The sequence below is a fragment of the Artemia franciscana genome, chromosome 14, assembly GCF_032884065.1.
Source record: "Artemia franciscana chromosome 14, ASM3288406v1, whole genome shotgun sequence".
NCBI lineage: Eukaryota > Metazoa > Arthropoda > Branchiopoda > Anostraca > Artemiidae > Artemia > Artemia franciscana.
The window spans coordinates 35,043,837-35,070,387 of NC_088876.1; the positions used below are offsets into that span (position 1 = coordinate 35,043,837).

At 33.5% G+C, this 26,551-nt stretch overlaps 1 protein-coding gene across 6 annotated transcripts in view; it reads right to left on the minus strand.

The window, feature by feature from the left end:
• The window catches only part of LOC136035636 (molybdenum cofactor sulfurase-like), a 90,415-nt gene that overhangs the window by 50,929 nt on the left and 12,935 nt on the right, over window positions 1-26,551 (minus strand). For all 6 annotated transcript variants that reach the window (XM_065717532.1, XM_065717531.1, XM_065717534.1 and 3 more), the window contains exons 2-6: window positions 19,555-19,708; window positions 14,271-14,876; window positions 9,423-9,496; window positions 2,330-2,529; window positions 220-336 (exon numbers count right to left, since the gene is read on the minus strand). In XM_065717532.1, coding sequence (XP_065573604.1) covers window positions 220-336; window positions 2,330-2,529; window positions 9,423-9,496; window positions 14,271-14,876; window positions 19,555-19,708 — 1,151 coding nt within the window. The remainder of the gene's footprint in view (window positions 1-219; window positions 337-2,329; window positions 2,530-9,422; window positions 9,497-14,270; window positions 14,877-19,554; window positions 19,709-26,551) is intronic.

Here is a 26,551-nt window from a genome sequence, read left to right on the forward strand (position 1 = left end):
CTCTCTCTCTCTCAATCCCTCTCTCGTTCTATCCTTTTCTGTCTGTGGCATGGCAGAGCCGTTAAGTGCCAAATTGCCACGTCTCAAAGTTGATTTTTGAGCTTAGGATATCATAAAATAAGTTGGATAGACAAGTTACTTTTCCGATTACCACTTTTTTTTAAATCTGTGCTCGCTGGTCCGTATCATTTTTATTAATAGCATCAATGGTAATTTTACCTTGAAGTGTTCCAGAAGATCTTGCTTTGTTAACTTCAAAAACGTTTGACAAGCTCCTGGATTGCAAAAGCATCCAGTCCTAACACAAAACTTGTTAGCTGTAACAACACTGTCTACCTGAAATATAAATAAAGCAATTGAACAAGCAATACGTAACATCATTCATGTCCATGCGTAACAAACTCAACAAAATGATATATATTAATTTTTCACCCACACGATACATAAAGTAAATATGGTGGAGTAAGAATAAATATAAAAAAACACAAAGAGAAAAAAAAACACACACAAAATCAACGAAAAAAACGGATAAGACGGTGGTGAGGGGATAGGCGCGCAGAAGCTGTACTGGAGAGTTTTCTGTGAAAAATCTCCAACTTTAAAGTTATATCAGGAGTAACTATCATGAGTAACTACTGATTACAGCAGATTTAAATCCATGAAGCCTACCACAGATCTTCTTGTGCAGTAGCGTAATTTCGTCAGAATCCTGAGGGGGAGGGGGCAAAGTTGGAGCCAATTTTTCAAACTCAATTGAAAATGACAGTGAAAACTGAAAAATGAGCCATATAGTATCATAAAGGTCATGATATGCTAAAAAAAAACTGACCCCCTTCTGTGGTTGCTTCAATTATGCAGCTTATCTTGGTTTTAACAAGATTTTCGAAAAAATTGAATTATTGCTGGAAGGGGGGAACAAAATGAGGTCATAGAGGGACAGATCGAGGTCTGTAAGGGGCAGTTGCCCCCTACACTATAGCCAATTATGCCCCTGTTCCTGCGCTGTACACTCCTAAAAAAATTATGACTATGTCGAGTCCTTACAAGCTGTCTCTCCCTACTTACAGTTTTGTAGTCAATGCTAGTGTCTTCCTATAACAATATTTCGAATAAATCCAATGTAGTCTATATAAGTTTCTGCAACAAACAAAATAGTAAAAAAAATATATATTAACTTTAGGCCAAGAGTTCACTTTTTTTCACACCCAAACTCCTTAGAATCTTACAACAGAATCTAGTGCCCTGTCCCCTATAGTACAGTCATGAAATTGTTACTGTAATTCGCTTATATCCTCAATTTGGAAATACCTGCACTAGGTGTAAGCAGGCTGGGGGGGGGGCATTAAATGTAGGCATAGATTTATATCTCCAAATACATTACCTCATGAATATATTATTCAGCTAAGGATAATTGGTGATTCATTTGTAATTATAAAAAGGGTAAAACAATAAAAATATTTTTCGATTAATTTAAAATTGCAATTTTGCATATTTTCATACTTGGTATGTTTGAACTCATTAGTTTTGACTCCCTATAATTTATCAAAGTTAATAGGGATCAATATGTTAACTTGAGTCAAAAACTAGGAATCTATACATTTTTTAACATATTTGATGAATTTGTACTATTTATGATAAATTTTGATATTTGTGTGCTGACCGCTAAGAAGCCAAGTCGACTTAGCCCGTTTTTTACTGTTTTAAGATTCGAAGAGTCTAACTTCTAGTAATGTGAAAGACTAGGAATTTTAATGTTAAGATCCATGGGTGATTCTTTGTAGCTTATTAATGATATTTCTTAGAAAGACAGATTAAAACCAACAAAAGAGGGAAAAGGTTTATACCATCAAAGGATTGATTGTTTTATAGGAGCAAGTTTGGGTAAGTTCATATTAATGCTACAACATACTGAAGTAAGTTTCGGCAACAAATTCAGTGAAGAGGGGGGTAACATCCCGCTAGACAATGCTATCCATGATTTAAATTATTATCCGTGACCAGAAATTAGAAGAGGGGAAATATCTTCCATAAGTACAGAAATTGCACTAATTAGTAGAAGAAGTAGTAGCTAATTAAAATATAGATGATTTGTTGGTACAGTAATAAGTTTTGTCATACCACCCCATGAAAAGGAAAAAAGTTCTCTTCTAGGCTACTGCTGCAGTTATTAGGCCTGTTATCTAACACAGAGATAAAGTACAATCAGAAAGAGGTCAGAGAAAGAAGCTAATTCATTTTATAGAAAATTCCGTAATAATGTTAACAGACCCCCCCCCCCATGAAAACAACAATATTCCCTTCCAGCAATATTAATGATATTGGGACATACCTCGGCATAACCAACATAGTGCCCATTGCTATCTCTCATGTTGAAGCTAATAATACCTCCTTGTGATGTTGAATCTGTATAGTCGGTAAGGCTATATACTTCAAACATTGGTGAGCTATTAGAATGAAACGCACTTTGCATATACCTGAATGCCAAAGCAGCTAGCTCGTAAGGCTGATTACTAAAGACTTTCTGTGAACCTAAAAATGCTTCAAATTATAAATAAAATATTAAATAATAAATTATTATAAAATAATATAGATTATTTAATTATTATATGATAATACATAATAATACAATTATAATTATAAGATATTTATGTAATAATAATATAATAATTTAATATATAATATAATAATAATTATAATATAATAATAATAATAAATAATACTATTAAATAAATTATAAATAAATAAAATGCCAGTATTCCTGAGCTTATATAACTGATATTTTTCTGATAGAAGATGATAAAGTAAAAGGCAAGAGAATTTGAAAGCAAAAATTGATCGTCAAAAAAACTTGTTTTAATTATATAAGTCTCCGGAGAAAATTGTCCTCAGGGAGAGTTTTCTGGAGGGAATTAGTAGAGTTTACCTGAGATTACTTACACGGCTGAAAGAAAGGATAACTGACAAATGCTTCTTAACTTTTTCACTGAGCATACTGGGATGAAGGAATAAGAAATAAATGAAGAAATTGAAACTGTATTAATGATATTTAGGACAAAAGCAGTAGTGATTTTATGCCTAATAATCTGGGGGGGGGGGCAAGGCATACAATAGGAGTGTAAAAAACAAAAAATAAAATCAATTTAACATCAGGTGTCGAAAAATAATGGTGGGGGCAGCTAACTCCCCCCCTGCCCCAGCCTAGAACTATCACTGGCCTAAAGGGGCATTAATGGAGAGAAAAATTACAATCTCAGGGATCAATATATCGAGAAAGTCATCTAGGCTGGAGGCTCAGGAGAAAGGGTAGGCTGTTTAGTAGGTATAGTTAAAAAAGAGTCACTAAAGGGAAGTTCTGCAGGAATTTGATTTTGAGAAGAAATACATTTCCATAAAATTTTGAAATACATAAGGGTATATTTAGCTCCTTTTATTTCAGAATTATGCGACCGAAAAAATATTGAGAAGTTGGAACATTTACATTTAAGGCAAATTAATTCTTTCATTTAAATTCATATTTTAAATATATATATTAATTTATCTAAATTTATGGGATTTTTCAATTGAGTTCAAATTAATTAGTTAAAATGAGTTTTAGTTAATGGGATTTTAATTTATCACTTTGCTTTTAGCTGTTGATGAAAGACTTCAATTACAAATTCCCACGAAATTGATATAGATAACTGTGAAGACCACACTGCCTTTCCATGACGAAAATATAATAGTTCAAAATAGGTATGAAAACTTTTAATCGACAGTGAAACAAATATAAAATTTTAGCTGTAAATGTGTCCGAAATATTCAGTTAAAACTTTATATTTGTTTCACTGTTAATTAAAAGGTTTCATCCCTATTTTGAATTGTCATATTTTTGTGATGAAATTGATAAACTGGGTCAAAGTGATAAAATACTTATGCAGGAGAAAAATGCCATTTTCTTTCCTTTTTGGACCTCAAAAACATACTTTGTGCAAAATACCCCAATACTTATTTCTTAAGTATTTTTATTTCTTAGGTACTTACAGTCTATAAGTTTATAGTCTATTTCTTAGGTATTTATTTCTTAAGTATTTTCAATACTTAAGAGTAATTTAAATTCCTCTTCCCATAAATCTCTTAAATAGGCTTAGGCTGACAATTCAACTATGCTTTTTCTAAAACACTTAAAAAAAAAATTTCTAAAAACGTTTGAAAGAAACTCATTTCAAGAAGACTTAAACTACAGCCTTAAAATGAAGCTTCTGCTTCAATGGTCCTTGAACCACAAGTTGAATAACGAAAACATTTTCAGTACACAATATTTATATTTTTTCATATCATGTTCTATTCTTTCCATCTCCAGAGTTGTATCCCTCTTGGTGTTGGTGATAATAGTGAACATCCTATTAGAATATTCGACCTTTGTGAAGTTATAATCAATTATTTTCTGCTATAGTTATCCAGTTTATAATAGAAAGTTTCCAAAAGAATATCTAATGTTGAAACCAATGAATTACTTTAGGATAAAGAGCCGGCTGCAATTTGCAAAGAATTTTTGAATCGCTCTAACTTTGATATTCCTTCTACCTGGACATTGAAAATACGACATGTAACTCGATGGTTTTTGGTCCTTTCTAGGTAATCTCTTCATTATATTGATTTTTTTTAATCACTTTATAGTTATTTGAAAGTATTTCTTTAAGATCTTGGTAAACTTTTCGCATTTCCGTTTTCTACTTGATAGCGTCCTCTACAAAAACTAGTAGCTAGATGCCCTTAGTAAAGTACAGCAATTTCTGACTAGTAGGTAACTGACCTGTGATTTTTAAGATATGCTTTATCGATAACAAGTAGCATTATAATAATCTTATGATAATTTTTTTTGATCCGTTGTAAAACGAAAATATCTAAGATTAGGCAGTTAGAAATTTTGAAATATAGCCCAGTGTATCCCCAATATCTGAATGAATCGTTAATTGTGAACAAAAAAAAAACACCGGATTTTTAATTAAACAAAATCTTGTGGGGAGATTACAGGTTCACAATTCGAAGTGTAAATCCCACTATGAGTCTGGCTATCACTGCTTATGCAAAGATCAATAAGTATTAAAAAATATCACCCAGGTCACAAGAATTTATTTCTACTATGATATGGTCTATAATTTTAAGTCTATTGAAAAAAAAACGGTATTGTCATCTTTAGCCCATGGAATTGTCAAGTTTGTTATCATGTAATGGGCTATTTAGTTAAGTGTTTACTACTTTTACTAAGTCTAGTAAAAAATTTCCGTTTGCTGCTTACAGCGTCATCTATAAAAATTATTAATTAGATGTCCTTAAAAGAGTAACAGCAATTTCTAACTAGTAGGTATCTGACCTGTGGTTTTTAAGATATGCCTTATCGATAATAAGTAGCATTATAATAATCTTATGATGATTTTTTTTAAATATATATAAAACGAAAATATCTAAGATTAGGCAGTTAGAATTTTGAAATATAGCCCAGTGTATCCCCAATATCTGAATGAATCGTTGATTGTGAACAAAAAAAAACACCGGATTTTTAATTAAACAAAATCTTGTGGGGCAATTACAGATTCATAATTCGAAGTTTAAATCCCGCTATAATTTTGGCTATCACTGCCTATGCAAAGATCAATAAGCATTAAAAAATATCACCCAGGTCACAAGAATTTATTTCTACTATGATTTTGTCTATAATTTTAAGTCTAGTAAAAAAAAAAACTGGTATTGTCATCTTTAGCCCATGGAATTGTCAAGTTTGTTATCATGTATTGGGCTATTTAGTTAAGTGTTTACTACTTTTACTAAGTCTAGTAAAAAATTTCCGTTTGCTACTTACAGCGTCATCTATAAAAATTATTAATTAGATGTCCTTAAAAGAGTAACAGCAATTTCTAACTAGTAGGTATCTGACCTGTGGTTTTTAAGATATGCCTTATCGATAACAAGTAGTAAAACATTATCTTATGATAATTTTTTTTTATCTGTTGTAAAACGAAAATATCTAAGATTAGGCAGTTAGAATTTTGAAATATAGCCCAGTGTATCCCCAATATCTGAATGAATCGTTAATTGTGAACAAAAAAAAAACACCGGATTTTTAATTAAACAAAATCTTGTGGGGCAATTACAGATTCATAATTCGAAGTTTAAATCCCACTATAATTTTGGCTATCACTGCCTATGCAAAGATCAATAAGCATTAAAAAATATCACCCAGGTCACAAGAATTTATTTCTACTATGATTTTGTCTATAATTTTAAGTCTAGTAAAAAAAAAAAAAAACTGGTATTGTCATCTTTAGCCCATGGAATTGTCAAGTTTGTTATCATGTATTGGGCTATTTAGTTAAGAGCTTACTACTTTTACTAAGTCTAGTAAAAATTAAAAGTGTTTACTACTTTTACTATGTGTAGTAAAAAATTTCCGTTTGCTACTTGATATCGTCCTCTGTAAAAACTATTAATTAGATGTCCCTAGTAGAGTATAGCAATTTCTAACTAGTAGGTATCTGACCTGTGATTTTTAAGATATACCTTATCGATAACAAGTAGTAAAACATTATCTTATGATAATTTTTTTTTATCTGTTGTAAAACGAAAATATCTAAGATTAGGCAGTTAAAATCGGCGAAATATAGCCCGGTGTATCCCAATATCTGAATGAATCGCTAATTGTGAACAAAAAACACCGAATTTTTAATTAAACAAAATATTGTGGGAAGATTACAGGTTCATTATTTGAAGTGTAAATCCTATTATAAGTTTGCCTATCACTGCTTATGCAAGGCCAATAATTATTAAAAAATATCACCCGGGTCATAAGAATTATTTCTACCATAAATCTGAAAATACAATGTGGAGAAGTGTGTAGCTAACATTTTATTTTGTTGGAAAGATATGCCCAACCAGGGAAAATATAGTTTTATGACCAAAATCTTCTGTTTTTTTTTATTTCTGTGTTTGAGGCACGGAGGGGGTGTACATCATAAAGTCTTCGGTTAAACTACTGGAGAAATTAAGATGGCCAAGGTTTCATAACGTAAAATTCCAGGATCGTTCGCAAGGCTCTTGGAGCTTGACTTTAAAATATTTTCTATGCAATCTTTTGTACAATTTCAAAGGTTTTCGAATTGCGAAATAACAACCAATCGGCAATAATATGCGCGGTGAAATTGTTGCTAAACATTTTGTACAAAGCCCTAAATTCTACTAAGCAATTCGCTTACGGATGTTAAAGAAAAATTCTAATTGCATTAAGCACATATAGAGAGAAATGCCCCACATGCAAGGTTTTCCAGTAAGTAGTCCAACTATTCTGTTAACTAGGTCGTTTATGATTCATGAAAACATAATCCTGTCAAGATTAGCTTATTATTTAATTTTGTCTACAAGCTAATTCTAGTCCGAACAAAGAAAATTGGCATTGTCATTTTTAGCCCACTTAGCCTTCTGGAAAATTCATTTCTGCGTATTACTTCAGAGTTGTGATTCAAAGAAAAATCAACGACACGAAATAGTCCAATGCTGAGGTGAAACTTGACAACTCTATGGCCTGAAGAAGACAATTCCGTTTTTTTTTGTGAAATTGTGAAGTTTCACTCCAATGTTAGGCCATTTAGTGTGGTTGATTTATCTGTTAACTAGATCTGTTAGCCAGGTCGGTTGTAATTCTTATTGACATGATCCTATCAAGACTAGCTAATGACTGAATTTGGTCTATAATTTTAAGTCTAGTAAAAAACGAGCATCGTCATCTTTAGCCCATACAATTGTCAAGTTTCACCTCAGTATTGGGCTATTTAGTTTAGTGCTGCTGATTTCTCTTTGAATCGCGGCTCAGAAGTAATATGCAGAAATGAATTTTCTAGAAGAATAACATTAATAAATCAAAATTTTAAGTTTGACACAATTATCAGTTTCAATTTCAATTTGTCTTAGATTTCATTTATTGATTTGAAGAGATTTTTGTTCGTTTTATGATTGACCTTTTGTTTGACTCTTAGGCTAAAAATTTTCTGAGTTTAGAAAATGAAATGTTTAGAAAATTTAATTTTCTAATTTTTGCTAGTCTTAAAGGACTATCTAATGAATGGATTTCGTCTATAATTTTAAGTCTAGTAAAAAAAAAAACGGTATTGTAATCTTTAGCCCATGGAATTGTCAAGTTTCACCTCAGTATTGGGCTATTTAGTTAAGTGTTTTTAGTTAAGATTTCTTTTTGAATTGCAGTTCTGAAGGAATTCGCAGAAATGAATTTTCCAGAAAAATAACCTTAATAAACCAAAATTTGAAGTTTGACCCTATTATCCGTTTCAATTTTTGTTTGTTCTAGGTGTCATTTCTTGATTTGAAGAGATATCTGTCCGTTTTATGATTGGACTTTTGTTTGAATCTTATGCTAAAAATTTTCAGCTACAAGGTGAAAACATATTATGGAACAATGAACTAGACCGAACAAACTAGCCGAACTGAACAAACTGAACTGAATAAACTGAACTTGTAGTTGCGAATGAATAAACATAACAGATTGTTTAAGAAAAATCAATAATTACTTTAAAATAAGCATGAATTTTCTATAAGCTATCCCTGAACAATATAGAATCAAAACTACAAACTTTGAAAATAAAGTGTCCTTTTAAAATAATAAAGTTTAACTAAAGTTCGCAAATGTAATTTTTATAAGAGATATTTGTTTATTTCCTATAGCCTTTATTAGTGTCGTGATTGCCTCATTTTTTTTTCGTTGAAGCTTTAATGAGTAAAACCGTACGGTTTGAAACACATAGCGTTTTCAGTACAGAGTTAGTGACACTCAAGCCTTTCAGGAATTTAAGAGAGGTGTAGCCCCAATTTTATTTTTGGTAGCTCTTGTTCGGTATTGTGATTTTATTTGGTTGTTGTTTTTTCCTGATTTTATGATCAAGAAAGGAAACCAGGCTTCAAAAGGAAATCATTTTCAGTGAAGAACAAATTGCAGCCTGGCCTTTAAAAGTGGGGAGGAGGAGGTAATCCCAATTACCTGAAATTATGTGTGATAATTTCTGTTCGTTACAATTTTGAATTGACTATTCATTTTTCTTTTTATTTAGGCTTAGTTTTTTTTTCAAAGTAATATTTGTTACTTAACAATGATGTGACTATTCACTTTAGTTTCCGTACGTTTTAGATTTAATTTATTCATTTATAGTGATTAGAGTAATTTTTTTCATTTTATACTTGACTTATTATATGACGCTATTTCATCTCGTTTTAGGTTTTAAAAGATCTTTGCTTTTCTTTAAAGAATATTTTAGTTAAAAATAACAAATGTCCATGAAACAGTTATGTAAACCGGCGAAGCTACTTCTGTCTCAATGTTTTTTTCTAGGAAAACGGCGGAAAAACGGCGGAAAAACGGCAATAATAGCTAAGTTACGTACCATTTGTTTCTAGCCAGTCGAAACATGCATTCAAACTGACAATTTCTAAATAAGGCAAAGTACCATCTTCAAACCTGTGAATGTGATAAAAAAAAATTATGTTATGATTTAAAAGCCCAGACTCACATAGTCAAATCATGATTTATGCTGCGCTTCTTGAGAGTACAATATTGTCATTTTATCTACTTATGAAGAAAAAAAAGATGCTTGAAACGTTAAGTACGTTAAATACGTTAGGTACGTTGGGCTGAATAACATTAGGCTTAGAAAGTTATTTATTTATGAAAAAAGATGCATTTTCGCATCTTTGTATATGTATCGTAATAGAATATTACGCTTGGTTCTCAATGGACAACTGATTTCCTTCATATTACATAATACAATAGTTGTATTTATTTTGAAGTTATCAATTCGATACAATAGTTCGCTTAAGCTTCTTAAGTATCTTTCTGAAATCTGTAAGAGCTCCATCACTAATTATGATTTTCTTGATAATTCGAGGAATGCACACGAATATATAACCTGAAATGCAGTAATTTTTCTAGAATCAATGGCAACACACACGCATTGGCTTTTTAAAGGGTCATTTACCTATGAAGTATCAGTTTTTCCCTGCCACTTCGTATGGAAGGCGATGTCATAAAAATTTTTGAAGGGGACTCATTCGAACGGAGGTAGGAAGTTCTAACAACATTTTTGAAGGTCAAAAGTGATCTGAGGGGATTCAGTTCTCTTGTTTTTTTCAGCCCTTAGATACCCCTGTAGCCCCCCCCCCCCATGGTATCAGTTCAAAATTATGAGTTTGACATTTTTTTCTCAAAATAATCAAAATTAATATAAGTATTCCTCCAAGCCGATATGACCCGCTCAGGCGGAAATGCAGGGGCCCTAGACTATATAAATTAGTTATTGTTTAAACATCACAAAATGTCTACAGATCAATTTTAGCCGACAAGACAAGCATGTTTAATTTTCTCCGCTGGATTAGCTATAACCTCTTAAGAATGGTTTGCTAAGCCAAGATTTTGCATGGCTTCCCAAGAGTGAATCTAATGGGAATGGCTTTGTATCTGGGATACAATTATCCCAGGAATAGCTAGGGGACCGAGTTGAAAATTTTTAAAGGGTGCTAGGGGGCCAAGATGACCCCCTAATTTTGACACGGGTGTAGGGAAATGAGGTAAATCAGAAGAAACCGATTATATCCAGGTTATCTAACAGTATGTCTGAAAATATATCGATAGGCTTGGGGGATGGAGTTGAAACTTTCAGACAGTATGGGGGAAGGAGGGAGAGGTCAAGAGGACTTCAAATTTTGCGCTTAAAAGGGGATGGAGAGTTAAAATGTTTCCCATATGACCCATCAAAGTTTCTCATGCAAAAAGCACTTACAGGACTTATTTACTGTTGAATAGCAACTTTTCACACTTAAATATTAATTATTTTGGAACTTTTGTGCCTCAAATTTTGGCTTTGCAGAAAGGCAGGGTGGAGACTAAAAAAGTTATACAATATAGCTATCATTTTTTCACTATAAGCCCCTATGAGATTTAGTATTTGTTCACAGTTAAGCTGTGCGATAAATCAAAGGATTTTTTTATTTGGCCGGTAATAGGGCCGGTAATGATAGGGCCGGCCAGCAGAAAGCTTAGTTACTGAGTGTCTTCTTCAGGGAAGCATACCTCCAAAATGTCATGGGATTTGATTTGGAGGTATCTGCAATTGCTTCGTCATACTCTCTTGTAAGTTTTCATGACAGCTGTCTAGCCTTATTACGGAGTTGCTTAAATTTATCATAACTTGCCTCGGTTGGTATACCTTTATATTTCTTCCACTGCCTTTTCTTTTTCTGGATTGCCAGTTTAAAAACAGAGGTGAGAAGAGGAAGAGTTCTTGATTTACGGATCATCGTAGTTGTAGTATGCTTGTCCCAAGATGTATAAGAATATCTTTCGCTTTACTCCATGATTCAGGAGCATATGTATGTTCAATGAACGGCCAATCTTGTCTTGATAATTCTCGTCTAACTTGGTTGTAATTTGTCTACATATGTCCTTACATACTGATTTTTCTTAGGAAACAACTTAAGCCGGCAAGCAATTGCAATATGATCACTGGCTCCAAATGGCGGTTCAGGCTTGCTAATGAAAATCATTTCTGGGTCTCTTACTAACACAAGGTCAAGAATTATCGGGGTTTGCCCATCTGGATACCTAGTTGCAAAATTAACTGTCTGGTACAATGAGTGATCTTGTAGGTTTGCGAGAACTGGGTAATTCTTCTTCTTCCTCTTTTCTTCCTTCTCTTTTCCTCTTTTCTTCTTCCTTTCTTCCTCTTTTGTATTCTTCTCTTTTAGAAGAAGAAGACCAGCTTCTTCTTCTAAAGCATAAGCCTCTGTCCGTTGCACCTGGAGTAGATTAAAATCTCATGTTATGATTGCGTTTCAAGAGCAACCCCCATAACCTGGTCAACAGAGCTGGTTAGTGCTTTTATTGATTTTACTTGGGCTCCAAGGGCTCCTATACAGACATCTTATTACAAGTTGACTATCTTGCAACTTATATGTTACCCATATACGTCTTAACCAGGCTTCATACTTACTAGTTATATCAAAGGTATATTAAGGGATGCTCTTACGTAAATGGCAACACCCCTGCCTTCCTGTTTTGCAAAGTTTGCGAAAAGTTTGAATCCGGGTACCTGTATTTGCATCTCTGTCAGAGGAGTTGATGTCGGCTTGGGCTTTACTTCAGTAAAGGCAAATACATCCACTTCAGCTTTTAGAGCCATCACTGCCTTAATTTCATCTATCTCGTTATACAATCCACATTGCTGTACACAACTTCTAATCCACCGATGGTGTTAGTGTCGGCAATATCTCATAACTTATAGGTGGCAGTCTCTGTACTAGTCCGACTGGAATTAGCATAAGACTCAACACTGAAGAAGAAATTGTCTGTTCTTTTCTCACTATACAGACTGTCCATATTCACTTCATTAGCACTTTGCTGACTAACATGGGTACTGTTTGAAAAACTATTATATACACTACTATATACAGGTGTGTTTTCGTAACTCTCGCTTGATAAATGTCCATTTGTGGTGGTATAACCGCCAGATTCCGCAGGTCTTTTGACAAAATCTTGTTACCTCAGATGAATATGCCATTCTCTCTGTTGTCGCGTCTCCTGTGTGGCTCAGCATATAGCTTTTGAGATATCACTTCTGAATTCCACAGCTCCTTCTCTTTCCAAAGAATTTTGAAAGATGGCCTTTTCAGTTTGAAGATTCAGGACTGAAAACATGATCGGAGGAGCGTGTTGAGAGTTAACCGAATGGGCTGATGTTGGGGCAAGTGACGCGGCGGACTCTAGAGACACTGACACTCCCCGTTCTGTATTAGACAACCCGGTATTGTTGCACATACTGAGCGTCATCTGGTTGTTGAGTAACGCCGAACACAACAACGTTCAACTCCTGATTTTGCCTTCATTTTCAATTTATTTCATTATTGCCAATTACTTCTGTGTTACGATAGAAGTGCCTCATTTAATTTTTAATACTTGGTAATACTTCCACAGAAAATATTGCAATATATCTAGTATTTTCAACCCAAAACAAAGTCATTAGAGTCGGATTTGGCAAAATAAATAAGAAGCAATTTTTTTTTTAAATTGTGAATTTGAGCAAGAATAAGTTGGGAAAAAAGAGCAAGTTTGCTGTCTGACACTCATACATTTCAAGATATGCTAGAAAAGACATAATTTTTCTGTATTTTTACATTCCTTGAAATTCGTATTAGGACCCTAACACTCTCTCGGATTTGAAAATTTGCTTTACATTTTTGTACACTCTTTTCGGGCTTATAACTTTAGATTTTCAGTGTTGCTAACACTCCTAAACCAAGCTACATTAATCAAAAGACATTATTTTATTAGCTCCTGGCAAGTGTTTTCCTTTATTGCTTAATAACCTTGTTTTTTTTTTATATTTTTTTTAGTTCATACAGTCCTTTAAGACTCTCAACTTTAAGAACTCTTGCTTTAACTTTAAGAATTCTTGACTTTACGACTCTTAATGCAAAAAAAGGAAATATGCGCTTGTAAATTTTTTGGAAATTAAACCATGAGTAAAATTTAATAGTATCTGGTACTTTATGCAATACACACACGGCCAATACAGAGAAAAATAGATTTTGATTCTGTTGAAATATTTTGAAATCTTAGAGATCTCTTAAAATTTGAGGGTACTTCTGCTAAAAATTGGCGACGCTGATTTGAAAGTATGATAAAATTGCGTGTTAAACACAATAAAATCTTACGTATCGTAAATTTAAAAAACACACACACATTTAACCTACATTGACATAATTCTGCGCTTAGCTCACTTTTATTTAACTGATTCATTTGATTCCCATCCATAAGTCTTTCTCAGTAAACAGTCAAATTTACAGAGAATACAGCAAGCGAAATCGGAATTTCTAATACCAAATAAATAAAACAAAAGACAAATCTTCTAAATTGTCCAAAGCTAGTATATTTAAGGTGAAATATTTACAAATAATTACCTCTCTTCAATTCTTTTCCTTTTCCTAAGAGTAATATTTCAGGTGAAATATTATATATCGTAAATTTAAAAAAACACACACACATTTAACCTACATTGACATAATACTGGGCTTACCTCACACAATGCTCTTTGTTTTTAACTCATTCATTTGATTCACATCCATAAGCCTGTCTTGGCAAACAGTCAATTTTACAGAGAATTTCTAATATCAAATAAATGAAACAAAATATAAATCTTCTAAATTGTCCAAAGCTATTTTACTTAAGTTGAAATATTTACCTTTCTTCAATTCGTTTCCTTTTCACATGGAAGTTTTCGGTTGACGCAGCAACAAACACAGTACCCCCTCCATAGTAAGTCTTTAACAAAGCTTCTTCTGCTGTTTTCTTCACAAGAAGACAACCAAGTCCAGTTGGGCAGCCAAAAATTTTATAAAAGGAAATACAAACAAAATCTGGCTTATATTCACTTAAGTCAAGGACAGTTGTCGATACGAAAGACGCTGCGTCCAGACATACGTAGGCGTTGACTCCTAGCTTTTGTTTTATTATTTCAATTAAATTTAACGGCATTCTATATCCTGTGAAGTTGCATTGTGCCGGGAATGCTACAAGGCTTTTACCGACTTCATTGTTTCGCTTCTCCATCGATTGAAAGTAATCTGTAAACTCCTTTAGTTTCAATGACACAATTGGAACATTTTTTTGCTCAGCATATTCACGCATGCCTAAACAAGAGGTGTGGATTTCTTGTGAATGATAGAAGTTAGCATTAGATGTCTCACCATAATCGAAATATTCAGCTACTATTTTTAAACCTGCGGTTGCACCAGAAGTAAAGATGACAGAATAATCTGAGGCAGATGTTTTGAACAGGGATAGTATTCTGAAAAAAATTGTCAAATCAAATATTCACCAAAATAGTCATGAAACGTCGAAAATCTGACCGAAAAACGCCGAGATTGTAATTTTTAACACCATATCTTGACATTTATTCCTGAGTCACAAACACCGGACTGTAATATTTCCTAGTCACAATGAAAATCGAAAACAAGGATTAGTCTTAAATCAGACAGGCTTAAAAGACACATTATTTACAGTTTGACAGGAAAGCGTTTACAACTACTACTAACAAGTCACCCCAGCACCAAGCCGTCTGATGCCAACACAGCTACTACACTGGAAAGCTTTTGAATTCACATTTCCCTTAAAGTACAAGGTCATCAAAACGAAAACATTTTCAACCCCATACCTTCATATATTTAAAATCAGTTTGTGATTTTTCTTATGTTGTCAATCAATTGTGAAGATTACAAGCCTTACACAAAGTTTATTCTTTTTTCCAAACTGAACCGTGTAAAAAGTAGCGTAAACTAACTCGGCAAATTTAACAAAGCTTTTCATTCCTATTCGAACATAGTTAATGTGTTGATCCCCAGTGTATTAATCATATGTTATCTACTGTTTATATGATTATTACTGCATCCAATTTTTTGTTTTTAACAAGGGATATAGATGAACTGGGTTAATTAAACAGTTCATGGTAACAAACTGTAAGTAAGGAGCGACTTGGCCCCATAGTAAATGAAACTCTAAAAAGCTAAATTTTTGTAACAAAATATTCAGTATTTCAGTAATATTGGCTTTTTATGCTGATTTTAAATATATAAGATTTATTAAGTTTAATGTTGCGATTCAAAAGCTACGAGACTGAGAAATATTGCAGTTTATTTGCCCTTTAACAACTTTTTTGTTCAATAATGAGACAAAGCTATTTAACAGTACGAAAAAAAGCAAAAAAGCTATTTGTGTTATCCTATCTTCAAAAAAATTCATTATCCGCAACCAAGATACTCCAGGCTGGCTGAGGTCTAGTCAATGCTATCAATAAATACTAACGCAAATGGTTCAAAATCTTTAGAAACACACATCTAAAGTCTTATGAGAACTTGCTGACCATTTTTATCCCAATTATAAGCTTTACCACCTCTCTGGGCTGATTTTGCAAGCCCCTTCTTTACCCCAATCTATTCAAAGCTTCACTCTTTGCCTCCCTCCAAGAAGTACCAATTTTCTTTAAATCTTTACTTATGCTTTATTCCCTTCTCATTCGGGGACGAGCTGCTTACTGTTCGGCCGCAGAAGGCTGGCCGACAAGGACAATCTTTGGCAATCTGTTCTCTTTCACCCGTAAAAATGTGGCGTAGCTATCTTCAACTTGCTTTCACTATAGCCCTTGAAAGTGAGACTAAACTGCATTTTTCGTAGAGCTAATTGTTTGATGTACAGTCAGCCAAGTAAGTACCTAAAGTTGGCCCTAGACAACTCCCCTGAAATGTTCCCCAGCCTTTCGAAGCACCAGCATTTCAAAACCGTACTTAAGAGCTGTCTGTGCCACAACTTCCGGTATTCCAATCTTACTTCACAGAATTAGCTTCCTATTCTTCAGTTTTTCTTTACCTTAAAAAAAACACAGTGTGTCTTCGCTAGTCTATTTTGCACATTTTCATTGCATCCACCATCTTGGCTAATTATGCTACCCAGATAAGTGAGAATGTCTAATTGATCAATTGTCTTGTAAGCCTAGCATCACCTCTTTAACCTAAATTTATTATTAGTCCATTTGACTTAGTCTTCTTAGATCCTTTTGTTATTCCATTTTTCCCAGTCTATTTTGCACATTTTCATTGCATCCACCATCTTTGCTAATTATGCTACCCAGATAAGTGAGAATGTCTAATTGATCAATTGTCTTGTAAGCCTAGCATCACCTCTTTAACCTCGTTTATTATTAATCTATTTGACTTAGTCTTCTTAGATCCTTTTGTTTTTCCATTTTTCCCATAATTGTGTCATGTTCTTTAGGAAAAAGCTCATCAAAAAAGTCCATATAAACGATGATTGGACACAATCCTGCCTACTGCTGACTCGACAACAGACCAACTGTTCACCTCCCTTACCACCTTAACTGCAGCAGTATTATACGTGTATATAGGACTACTCACTTTAATGTAGTTTATCGGAGTTACCATACATGGATAGTACCTTCACAAAAGCATTTATATGATCTGAAATAGATGCCAGTTCATGATCTTTAAAATTAAGAACTAAGGGAGTCTCAATATTCAGATCCTCCATAGTTTTTGGTCTAAGCATGGAAATTTCACTTCCTAAGACCACACTGTTTTTCTATTAAGACTTTAAGTACAGCATCTCTTATTCAAATAAGAGGTTATCAAATAAGAGTTTATATTAATGGCCTATTTATGTAGCTAAGAAATAATCTTACCACTATAGTCAGAATTGCATCCTGAATCCAAATTTAACATGCATTTGCGTCAGAAATAAACTTTACCCCTACCCCTATATACACCATTTCAGGTATATTTTCACATTATGGGGAGGGGAGGTAAAGTTTAAACCTCCCTCTATAGTCAGAACTGCTTCCTGAATTCCAGATTTAACATTCATTTGCGTCAGAAATAAACTTTACCCCGCCCCTCTCTAGTGTGCAAATTATATCTTAAATTGGAATAGACCCTGAATTGGTATATACAGGGATGGGGATAAAGTCTATTTCCGACGCAAATGCATATTAAATTTTGGTTCAGGATGCCATTCTGACTTCATCTTTTCCAACAATTTTATTCCCTTTTTCACAACCTTTTCCAACAATTTTATTTTAATCTTCATGGACTCCCTCCATTATTTTAATCTCCCTCCATGGACAATTCTTTTCCCCCAAGAAAACTTTTCCTTGAAAAGTTGAAAAATAAAGAACTCCATTCAACCAAAATTGAGCAAAAATTATATTTTCATTTTAATCTTATATCTTTATTTTAATATTTTATTATATTTTATATCTTTTGATTTTGTTCATTTATTTATGTATTATTTATCCTTTTATTGATATATTAAATTTTTTATTATATAGTAACTCTTTTATAATAATATTTTATTATATATTGTATTATATTTTAATTCTTTTTGTAATCCATATATAGCAACCCTTTTTGTCTCTAACTCTTTGTCTTAAACTAGCCTTCCTTTACCTCTAAATTGTCGGAACTTTTTCCATTCTCTTCTATATTATTTTCTATAACTTTATTAGGGTATAACACATTCTCAAAATGTTCCGCCATCTCTCCTTCACAACTCCCTTGTCACTAATAGAGACCCCGCTCCTATCTTTTAGGGGAACAAGTCCGACTGACTACTTGCTCTTAATTTCTTACCAACTCCATATCATACTATTATGCCGTCTAGTGGTATCTTCCGGATCCCCAATTTTACCCATGGCTTTCATTTCGCATCAAATTATTTCGTACTTCAATACCCTCTCCACTTCCCTTACTCTTATTCTCCTATGATCTGACACTTACAAGCTTATTGTACAAACCTCTTCTCTCTTCTCCCAAGCTGAAAGTGTTATCACTAATATTCCTAGATGCTGTTCTGATTTTCCTCCCTAAGACATATTCTCGTAAGACAGTTCTCGACCAGTGCCCAGTCTTGGACAGGTAACGATCATAAAGTATCGTTCCTATGCACAGACAACAATCAATCAATCAATAAATTAATCTATCAATCTATTTATTCAACAAATAAATTTTTCAAAAAAAGAACCTTCAACATAGACTCCCCCGTAAGGCTCTATGACCAGGAAAAAAACAGGGGAGAAACAAAAGGAACGGATGCTAAGAAAAAAAAATTCAATATAATGCATTTCAACCATTCAAAAACTCGACGCACACAAACCCTTAAATAATAAACAAAACAAAAAACAGAAATTAAAATTAAAAGAGATTTTAAGAGAAAAATTAAGAGACATACTCCTAATCTTGATTATTGTGTATATAGGTTTAGACTTTAGATAAATAAAACAGGGTGATAATTGGGAGTATACTTTTGGGATTGGCTGACTACAATCTTGGATACCATTTGGTTATTCAAAATTTAAATTTAGACAAAATTTACCCTAAGAACTAGCCTATTTAAGTATAAGTTTTCTTTTTCAGAAATACTTGTCTTGTACTAAATCTATCCAAGGTTGACTAGGCATATAATAAGGATATGCTGTTCCAACTTCATGGTCTTGTGTCCTATCCAAGATTAGGCTTTGAATATATGGCTAAGATTAGGCTATACTGCTATCTATCACTATATTTTGAGATTGTGAGTGTTGTAAACAGTTAAAATATTCAAACTAAATACATTTGTATTAAAAGATTTTGATGCATCTAATGGTGAAATAATCCACTTTCTAGGGGGTGTAATAGGTATTTTACAATGATTTAACAGCAAAAGAGGTGGTTAGCTGTCCGACTACTGGGTATCTTGCAAACTGGAACAAAACTAATTTGAATATTCAACCATTCTTAAATAGCTTCTTTTTTAAGATTGTTGAAGGTAAAATATAAAAATTATGTTTCAAATTGTGTTATTCGTTAGCCAGGTGCCAAGCGTGGTAAGAACTTTCACATTGTAACTTGTTAATGAGCTCTATTGTCTTCATTTTAGTTCCTATTTCTTAGTTAATTCTTACAGCTTGTTTTTAGTCCTACCTGAATCTAGACTGCTCAATTTGCTCCAATGTCCTTTTCCCGGCACTATTATGGCTGTGTGGATTCCCGTATTTGGTCGATTTCAACTTACTAAATACCGATTCTAGTAGTTCATCTCTTATGGCAGCCGCCCCTGCATGGTCGAAATAAACTTCTGGAAACGATAATAATTAAATAAATTAATCAATCAATAATCAATTAAATTGAATAATTAAATATTATTAGTAACTTATTAATAATTATTATAAATATTATTAGCAGTTATTAATAATTGTTAAGTTAAATAATTAATTATTAATTAATAAATTATTGCAAGACTTGTGGTTTACACAGCCTAAGATTTTAATTGTTTATACTTAGCCTCATTATAAGACTTTATACATCAGACACATACTTGAAAAGGAGCTTTTAAATCCGACCTTTTTGAAATCTGTGCATTCTTTAAACATTTGAGCTTACAGTATTCATGTAATTCGTCATTAGTTGCTTTTTGACAGATCCTCCCCCTCCCCAGACAGTCCCGGTTAGATGCCTGGATCTATTTTAAAGTGCAAAAAGTTCATATTAATGAATATTAATTGTAACCACAGCTTTAAAACGTTTAATTTCGACACAGAATACATAAAATATAACGCGTACATATATAATACATAAATACATAATACATGCATGTATAAAAGTACAAATAAAATAAATGTACTTGCTATGCAAATTCCAATTTCCAAATACCCCAATGTCGGTAGATGTACCTTTTTATTAGCCTAGATTGAACTTGGTTGAGAGTACATGCAGAGATTGCCCTCTTCTTGCAGAAAGGTTATGCATGTAAATAGAAAAGATTGCATTTTTTTTAGGCAGCGAACAGCGAGTAAAAGGTTTTTAAAGAATTTATAAGAATAAAGAAAACGAAGAAAAACCCTGGAAAACAGAAAAAACAAGGACAAAAAGGCGAGAATAGAAGTAAAAATAAAACGGGCATTGAGAAGAAACTTGGAATTAAAAGGCGTAAGCTTAAAACTTAAGAATCAAATTAAAAATTAAATTAAAAAAAGTATGTCTTAACTGGAAAAAATCTTAAAGATCAAGAAAAACAGATACAGATACAGTTACAATTATTGAAAAAAAAAACACGTTTAGAGATCCCACAAAACCTCTTTGGCCTGTAAAATAGAAAAGTCATGAAACAAAACTTATCCAAATTAAGCTATTAATCGATAAGTACATATAATTTAAAACAAGTACTGAAAATAACAGAAAGAAGGGAGAAAACAAAAGAATGAACAGAAAAAAGAGAAAAAGCAACAAAAACAAAAGAAAAAAAAAGAAGAGTAAGAAGTGACAGAAGGAAAGACAGTCCATTCACAAAAGACAAAATCAACAATTCATATACAAAGTGTATGGTGACGGTATTTAATCAACTCATCTTGGGGTCTTCATTTCCTATATCCAGATAAGAAAAAGTCTAGGGAATTTTTCCTGCATATGATATGTGACGCAATTTCATTATTTAAATAAATGGCAAATATAGCATATACAACATCAATATAACGTCTATATGACACATATAACCTCCATAGATATATCGACTAATAACACAAATAAATAAATAACAAGTAAGCAGCTCAAATAATTGACAAAAAGATTTAACACAGTAATGGGTCTGTAGGCATTGCAATGGTGAGAAACTTTAGGTCGTTTTAACACAAAAAATAACTGGCACTATTCCAGAGGAAAAGGTCAATTAATACAATAAGCTGATTCAATTAAATAAAAAATCCATACTAAAATCAAAAACCACCTAGTAGATACCATCAGTACCAATACTGAATTGTGTTTTAAACTTAATTACAACCATGCACCACGTCACGACAAAGTCGCTATTTATATGGTACTAAAGGCTGAAGTTAAGATTTTCCACAAATTCTGCAATAAGATTGGAAAAGGTTAGAAATTAAACTGTAGTAAATGAATCCTTAGAGAAAAAAAATTCCAAATTATATAAATGAAAAAATAAATATAATGAAAAATCTCTTTAAATTGAACGCAGGGTCTGGCAACGACTCTTATACTGTCACTAAATCGCAGGTAATATAAAGAGCTTTCAGATACATAAACAGGAGGCTGAAATATAATGGGAAAGTTCCATGTAACCGTGTAAAAGTAAGCTGAAATATAATGGGAAGAGTGAAAAAACTGAAAAAAACTGAAAGGAGATTTAAGTGGGGTTAACAGCAGATGGATTTATAAGATTTACAGCTAGTCTGGCCTTCTCATGAAAACGTGCTAAACTTAGTAAATGTGACTGGAAATTTGACTCCTAAATGATAGAACAATAAGAAATATATGATTAAACCAAGGTAAAGAAGAAAAGACGTAAGATAGATCCAGGGAATGTGTGCTTCAGCAAACGTAAGATGTCAAGATTCCTTGCAACTTTAACCTTTAAAGCATTAATGAGGAATTTGTAAGACAGATTATCGCCAACAAGGATCCCAAGAAATCGAACAAAGCTACTTTCAGATCTAAGGAGAGTACCACGTGACGTATGTATCACGCGAATAAGCGGAATGGGTCAACAAATTCTAGAAAAAAACAAAAACTTAGACTTGGAAACATTAGGATCCAAATAAATCACATTAAACCAAAAAAGAGCTCTCTGTAATAGAGCAAGGATATTTTTTTCCAATGGAACTTGATCAAAATTGACCGTAGTTAACGTACCTGTCATCGGAGTTTGACTGGAACCTGGGTTCACCAACACAGCTCGGATGACACAAACTGTAATAAAACTTTGGAACAGACATCTTTACTGCATAAAAAAAGTCATTGATATAAATAAAAAAAGCACTGGGCCACGGATAGATCCTTGGGGGACTTCATTTTCAACCTTAAAGACATTTATAGGGTTTCCACCAAGAAAAATCTTCCCATCCGACAAATATGAATGGAACCAAAAGTGAGCGATTCCAAGTACTCCAATATGGCCAAGTTTTAGTAAAAGAATATCATGTGTTATGGCGTCAAACACCTCCTTTACCTTCAAAAAAAAGAGCAGCTGGGACTAAACCAGAGTCTAAGGCTGAGTGAACGGAGCTAAGGAACGAAGCACATGCATGATCAGTCGAGTGACTGGTACGAAACCCAAATTGAAAATTCAGAAGAAAATGTTTTACATCAAAGAAGCTTTTGAGTCTAGATTAAATGGCCTTTTCAAAAATCTTTCTGAATTCTGACAGAATAGAGATTGGCCTATAGTTTGAAGGATCATTTCTTGAGCCACCTTTAAATAGGACCATTAATCTTGCCCTTTTAAGTAAAGACGGGAAAAATACCAAATTCAAAAGAAGTTTGAACAAGCTCAGTTAGGGGCGAGACAATTACCTGTAAAATAAACTTGACAACCTTAGTAGGAATATCATCTGGACCTGACGAAGAATTACCTTTTAGGGAAGAGACAGTCCTACAGATTTCGGACTCACTTACAGGCTCAATCCTCGCTGATTTTAGACAAGCAGGGCCTAAATAGGACTTGCAACCGGATCAGAAGGTGCTGAAAAAATGGTCTCCCAACAGTAGAGAAATAAGACGCTAGTTGACTTTCAACAACATATCTGCCGGATACCAGCTAGCCATTGATTGAGAACCGAATTATAGGGCTAGGCTTAAGAACTGAATTAGTAAGTTTCAAGCTTTTTCTAACATCTTGTCCGCAATCAGAGAACTTCCTGAAATAAATATCAGACTAAGCACGGCGAGTAACTGATTTAAATACGTTCCTGTAAATCTTATATTCATCCAGGTGACGAACTAGAGAAGAAGCTTTCCACTTTTTCCAAAGATAATTCTTTCTTTTCCGGTTCTTGACTAAACTGGAAGTCATCCAAGGGTTTAAAGGCTCCAATTTCTTCGGCCGACAGCGCAAAGATAAGGGGTTACAGGTTTGAAGTACTGGATACTTCACTGAATCATAAAAAAAATCAAAATGTATATATAAATTTGGTATACATTCAGACTCATCCCATATTTTGAGACAAACGTAATTTTAGAATTTGCAGATCCTTTTCGGATAAGTGGTAAGAAAAACTTGTCTGGACTGCAGTTATGGATGACACAGGCTCAGGAAGAGCTAACTTCGAATAAATAGGAAAGTGATCGAAAATGTCGCTTACCAAGACAGAGCTGCTAAGAATTGGTAAAGAAAACAGAATATTATCAATTAGAGTGGCTGTTGTTTCAGTTACTCTAATAGGTATAAGCGTCGTTGGCAGCATACCATAAGAAAGCATTACAGCGAGAAAATCTATCGACACAAAAGAACCATCCAATAGATTTGAAGTTAAAATCACCCATGACGACCCTATCAGGTGACTGATTTTGGACCAATTCCATTATTTCATTAAGAATACTTAAGAAATCCAAAATAGAACATTTTTTCGGGAGGGGGGGGAGGCTATGGGTGACCCAAGTGCCCGTAAAATGCCGTATACGATGTTCAAGTATCCTGCTACGGACAAGGAAGAAATAGCATGTTAATACCACCTAAGTCGAGAGTAGAAACCTTAAGTCAAGAAAAAATTATCATAGGTATTCCAATTATGTATTTTATTTCGATCCGTCACCCTTTGCAAATATTTTTAGGCTACCTTTCGAAATTCTCATAATTGGATTTTATCATTAACTTTTATTACTTTCAAGAAGGGATAACGATATTTGTTAAATAAGTTTACTTTCAATTAAGCAGGTAATCGAATTGCTGTCTAATCCTGTTGCATAGTGTTAATTACTAATTCTTTATGTGAAGCATGAATAAGGGCTTGGTAATTGGTTAGCCTTTAAGCTTCTCCCCTGGGCAATAGCTTAAAGGCTGACCCATAGAACTTTTTAACTTGGTCCAGCTCACTAACTTTGAGCTTGTTTGGATGATGACGACGAAACATCTAACCGGCAATCTATTTTCACAGTATCTTTGAAACAACTATAGGCAAACATATTGTAACAAGTCAGCCTCTGATTACAGTTGAACTAATAAATTTATCTTTTCAAAGAAAAATAACCGTTTGTTGTAAGTAAAAAAAACAAATTGGAAAAATAAGTTGTAAAAAAAACTTTTAAAAACACATCAAAAATGTGAAATTAATATTTACTCCGTCTTGATTTCTGGGAATATCTCTGGTGTTGTACTAATAAATTTATCTTTTCAACGAAAAATAACCGTTTGTTGGAAAAATAAGTAAAAAATAAGTGAAAAAAACAAGTTGGAAAAACAAGGTGTTAAAAAAAACTTTTAAAAACACATCAAAATGTGAAATTGATATTTAATCCGTCTTGATTTCCGAGAATATCTCTGGTTTACGCTGCTATTATGAAAGTAAACAGCAACATTAAACCCCAAAATGAGCAGAACTTATTCTGTATAGGAGGGGACTGTCCCTTCATCATCCCCACATCCACCTCATGGTTACAGAAGCTTTGGAGGGTGTTCATTACGTAAGAAATTTGGAGTTAGTGTTTATAATAAGCTTATTTGGATAAATCTACAATAAATCCATTGTGTTAGTATCACTGATTGATGACGAAGACGAATGGATTAAGACGGATGGTGAAGACTAAATATCTAACTGGCAATCTATTTTCACGATATCTTTGAAACAACTGTAGGCTAAAATATTGCGACATATCAACAAATGATTACAGTTGAACTAGAAAATAAATCTTTTCAGCAAAAAATAACCGTTTGTTGGAAAAATGATAATCAAAGTCAGAATCGGGCCAACTTTAACTTAACAGGTGTACATTGCCTGGGGCAATAACTGAAACCCTCGAGAGACGAGAAGACAGTCCTGCCTTCAAAAGATGACCTTAGAAACATCCCCGTTTAAATCCTGGTAAAGACAAAGCCTCTTGTAATACTTATCCTCTCCCTTAGGAGAAAACTAACTGGAGTCACTATTGGTACCTCACAACTTTGGAAGAATTTGACCACCTGACGAAGCATGTCCCTTCCACAGTCTTAGATACTACAAATGACGCCCTAGGCAGAAAAACCAATGACAATAAGCTGTGGATTACCATAGATATCATCTGGCTTCGTCACCAGATACATCTCTATAAACGCCAACACCGACCCCACACAGTCATAACACCGGCAAACTTTTAAAAGGAATGTTAAGTAAAAATTAGAGATACACAACGAAACTTTATTCCCTAGAAGCTAAGGGGCTACAAAACACCGAGACGGAAAAGAGGAACAGCCATAAGCTTTCCAAAACCTTTAGTGGATCCAAGGCCGTACCTAAAGGAGAGGAGTGTAAGGGTTCGAAAAAAAAACTGAATCTCCATCGTCGAGAATATTAAGCAAAGGGGGGGGGGACAAAAATATACGATCCAAAAATAAAACTTGAACAATCGAAGTGACGCTTTGACGCAAAATTAAGTGACAAACCAAGCATCCTAAGCCCCTATCTAATAGTCATAAAGACTCCCCATTATTTCATTCAAGCAGTTCGTGGTAACGAACTGTAAGTAAAGAGCGAACCCGCTCAATAGCAACCGAGACTCGAAAAAAGGGAATTTTGATACCAATAGATTTATGAAAAGAATTCGATTTTTAGCTGATTTCAAATCTACAAGTTTCATTAAATTTAATCTTACCTATCAAAGGTTACGGGCCTGAGAAAATTTGCCAGATTTTTGAAGAAAGGGGAAAATACCCCCTAAAATCCATAGAATATTAATGAAAACCACACCACCAGGTTTAGCGTGTCAGAGAACCCTACTTTAGAAGTTTCAAGCGCCTATCTGAAAAAATGTAGAATTTAGTATTTTTTGCCAGAAGAAGTTCTAGTGCCCTTTTTAAGTGACCAAAACAATTGGAGAGCATTTAGGCCCCCCATCACGCCCCTTTTTTCGCAAATCGTCCGACCATATTTTGAGATAGCCATTTTGTTCAGCATAGTTGAAAGACTGAATAATTATTCCTTTGAGAATATCATGACCC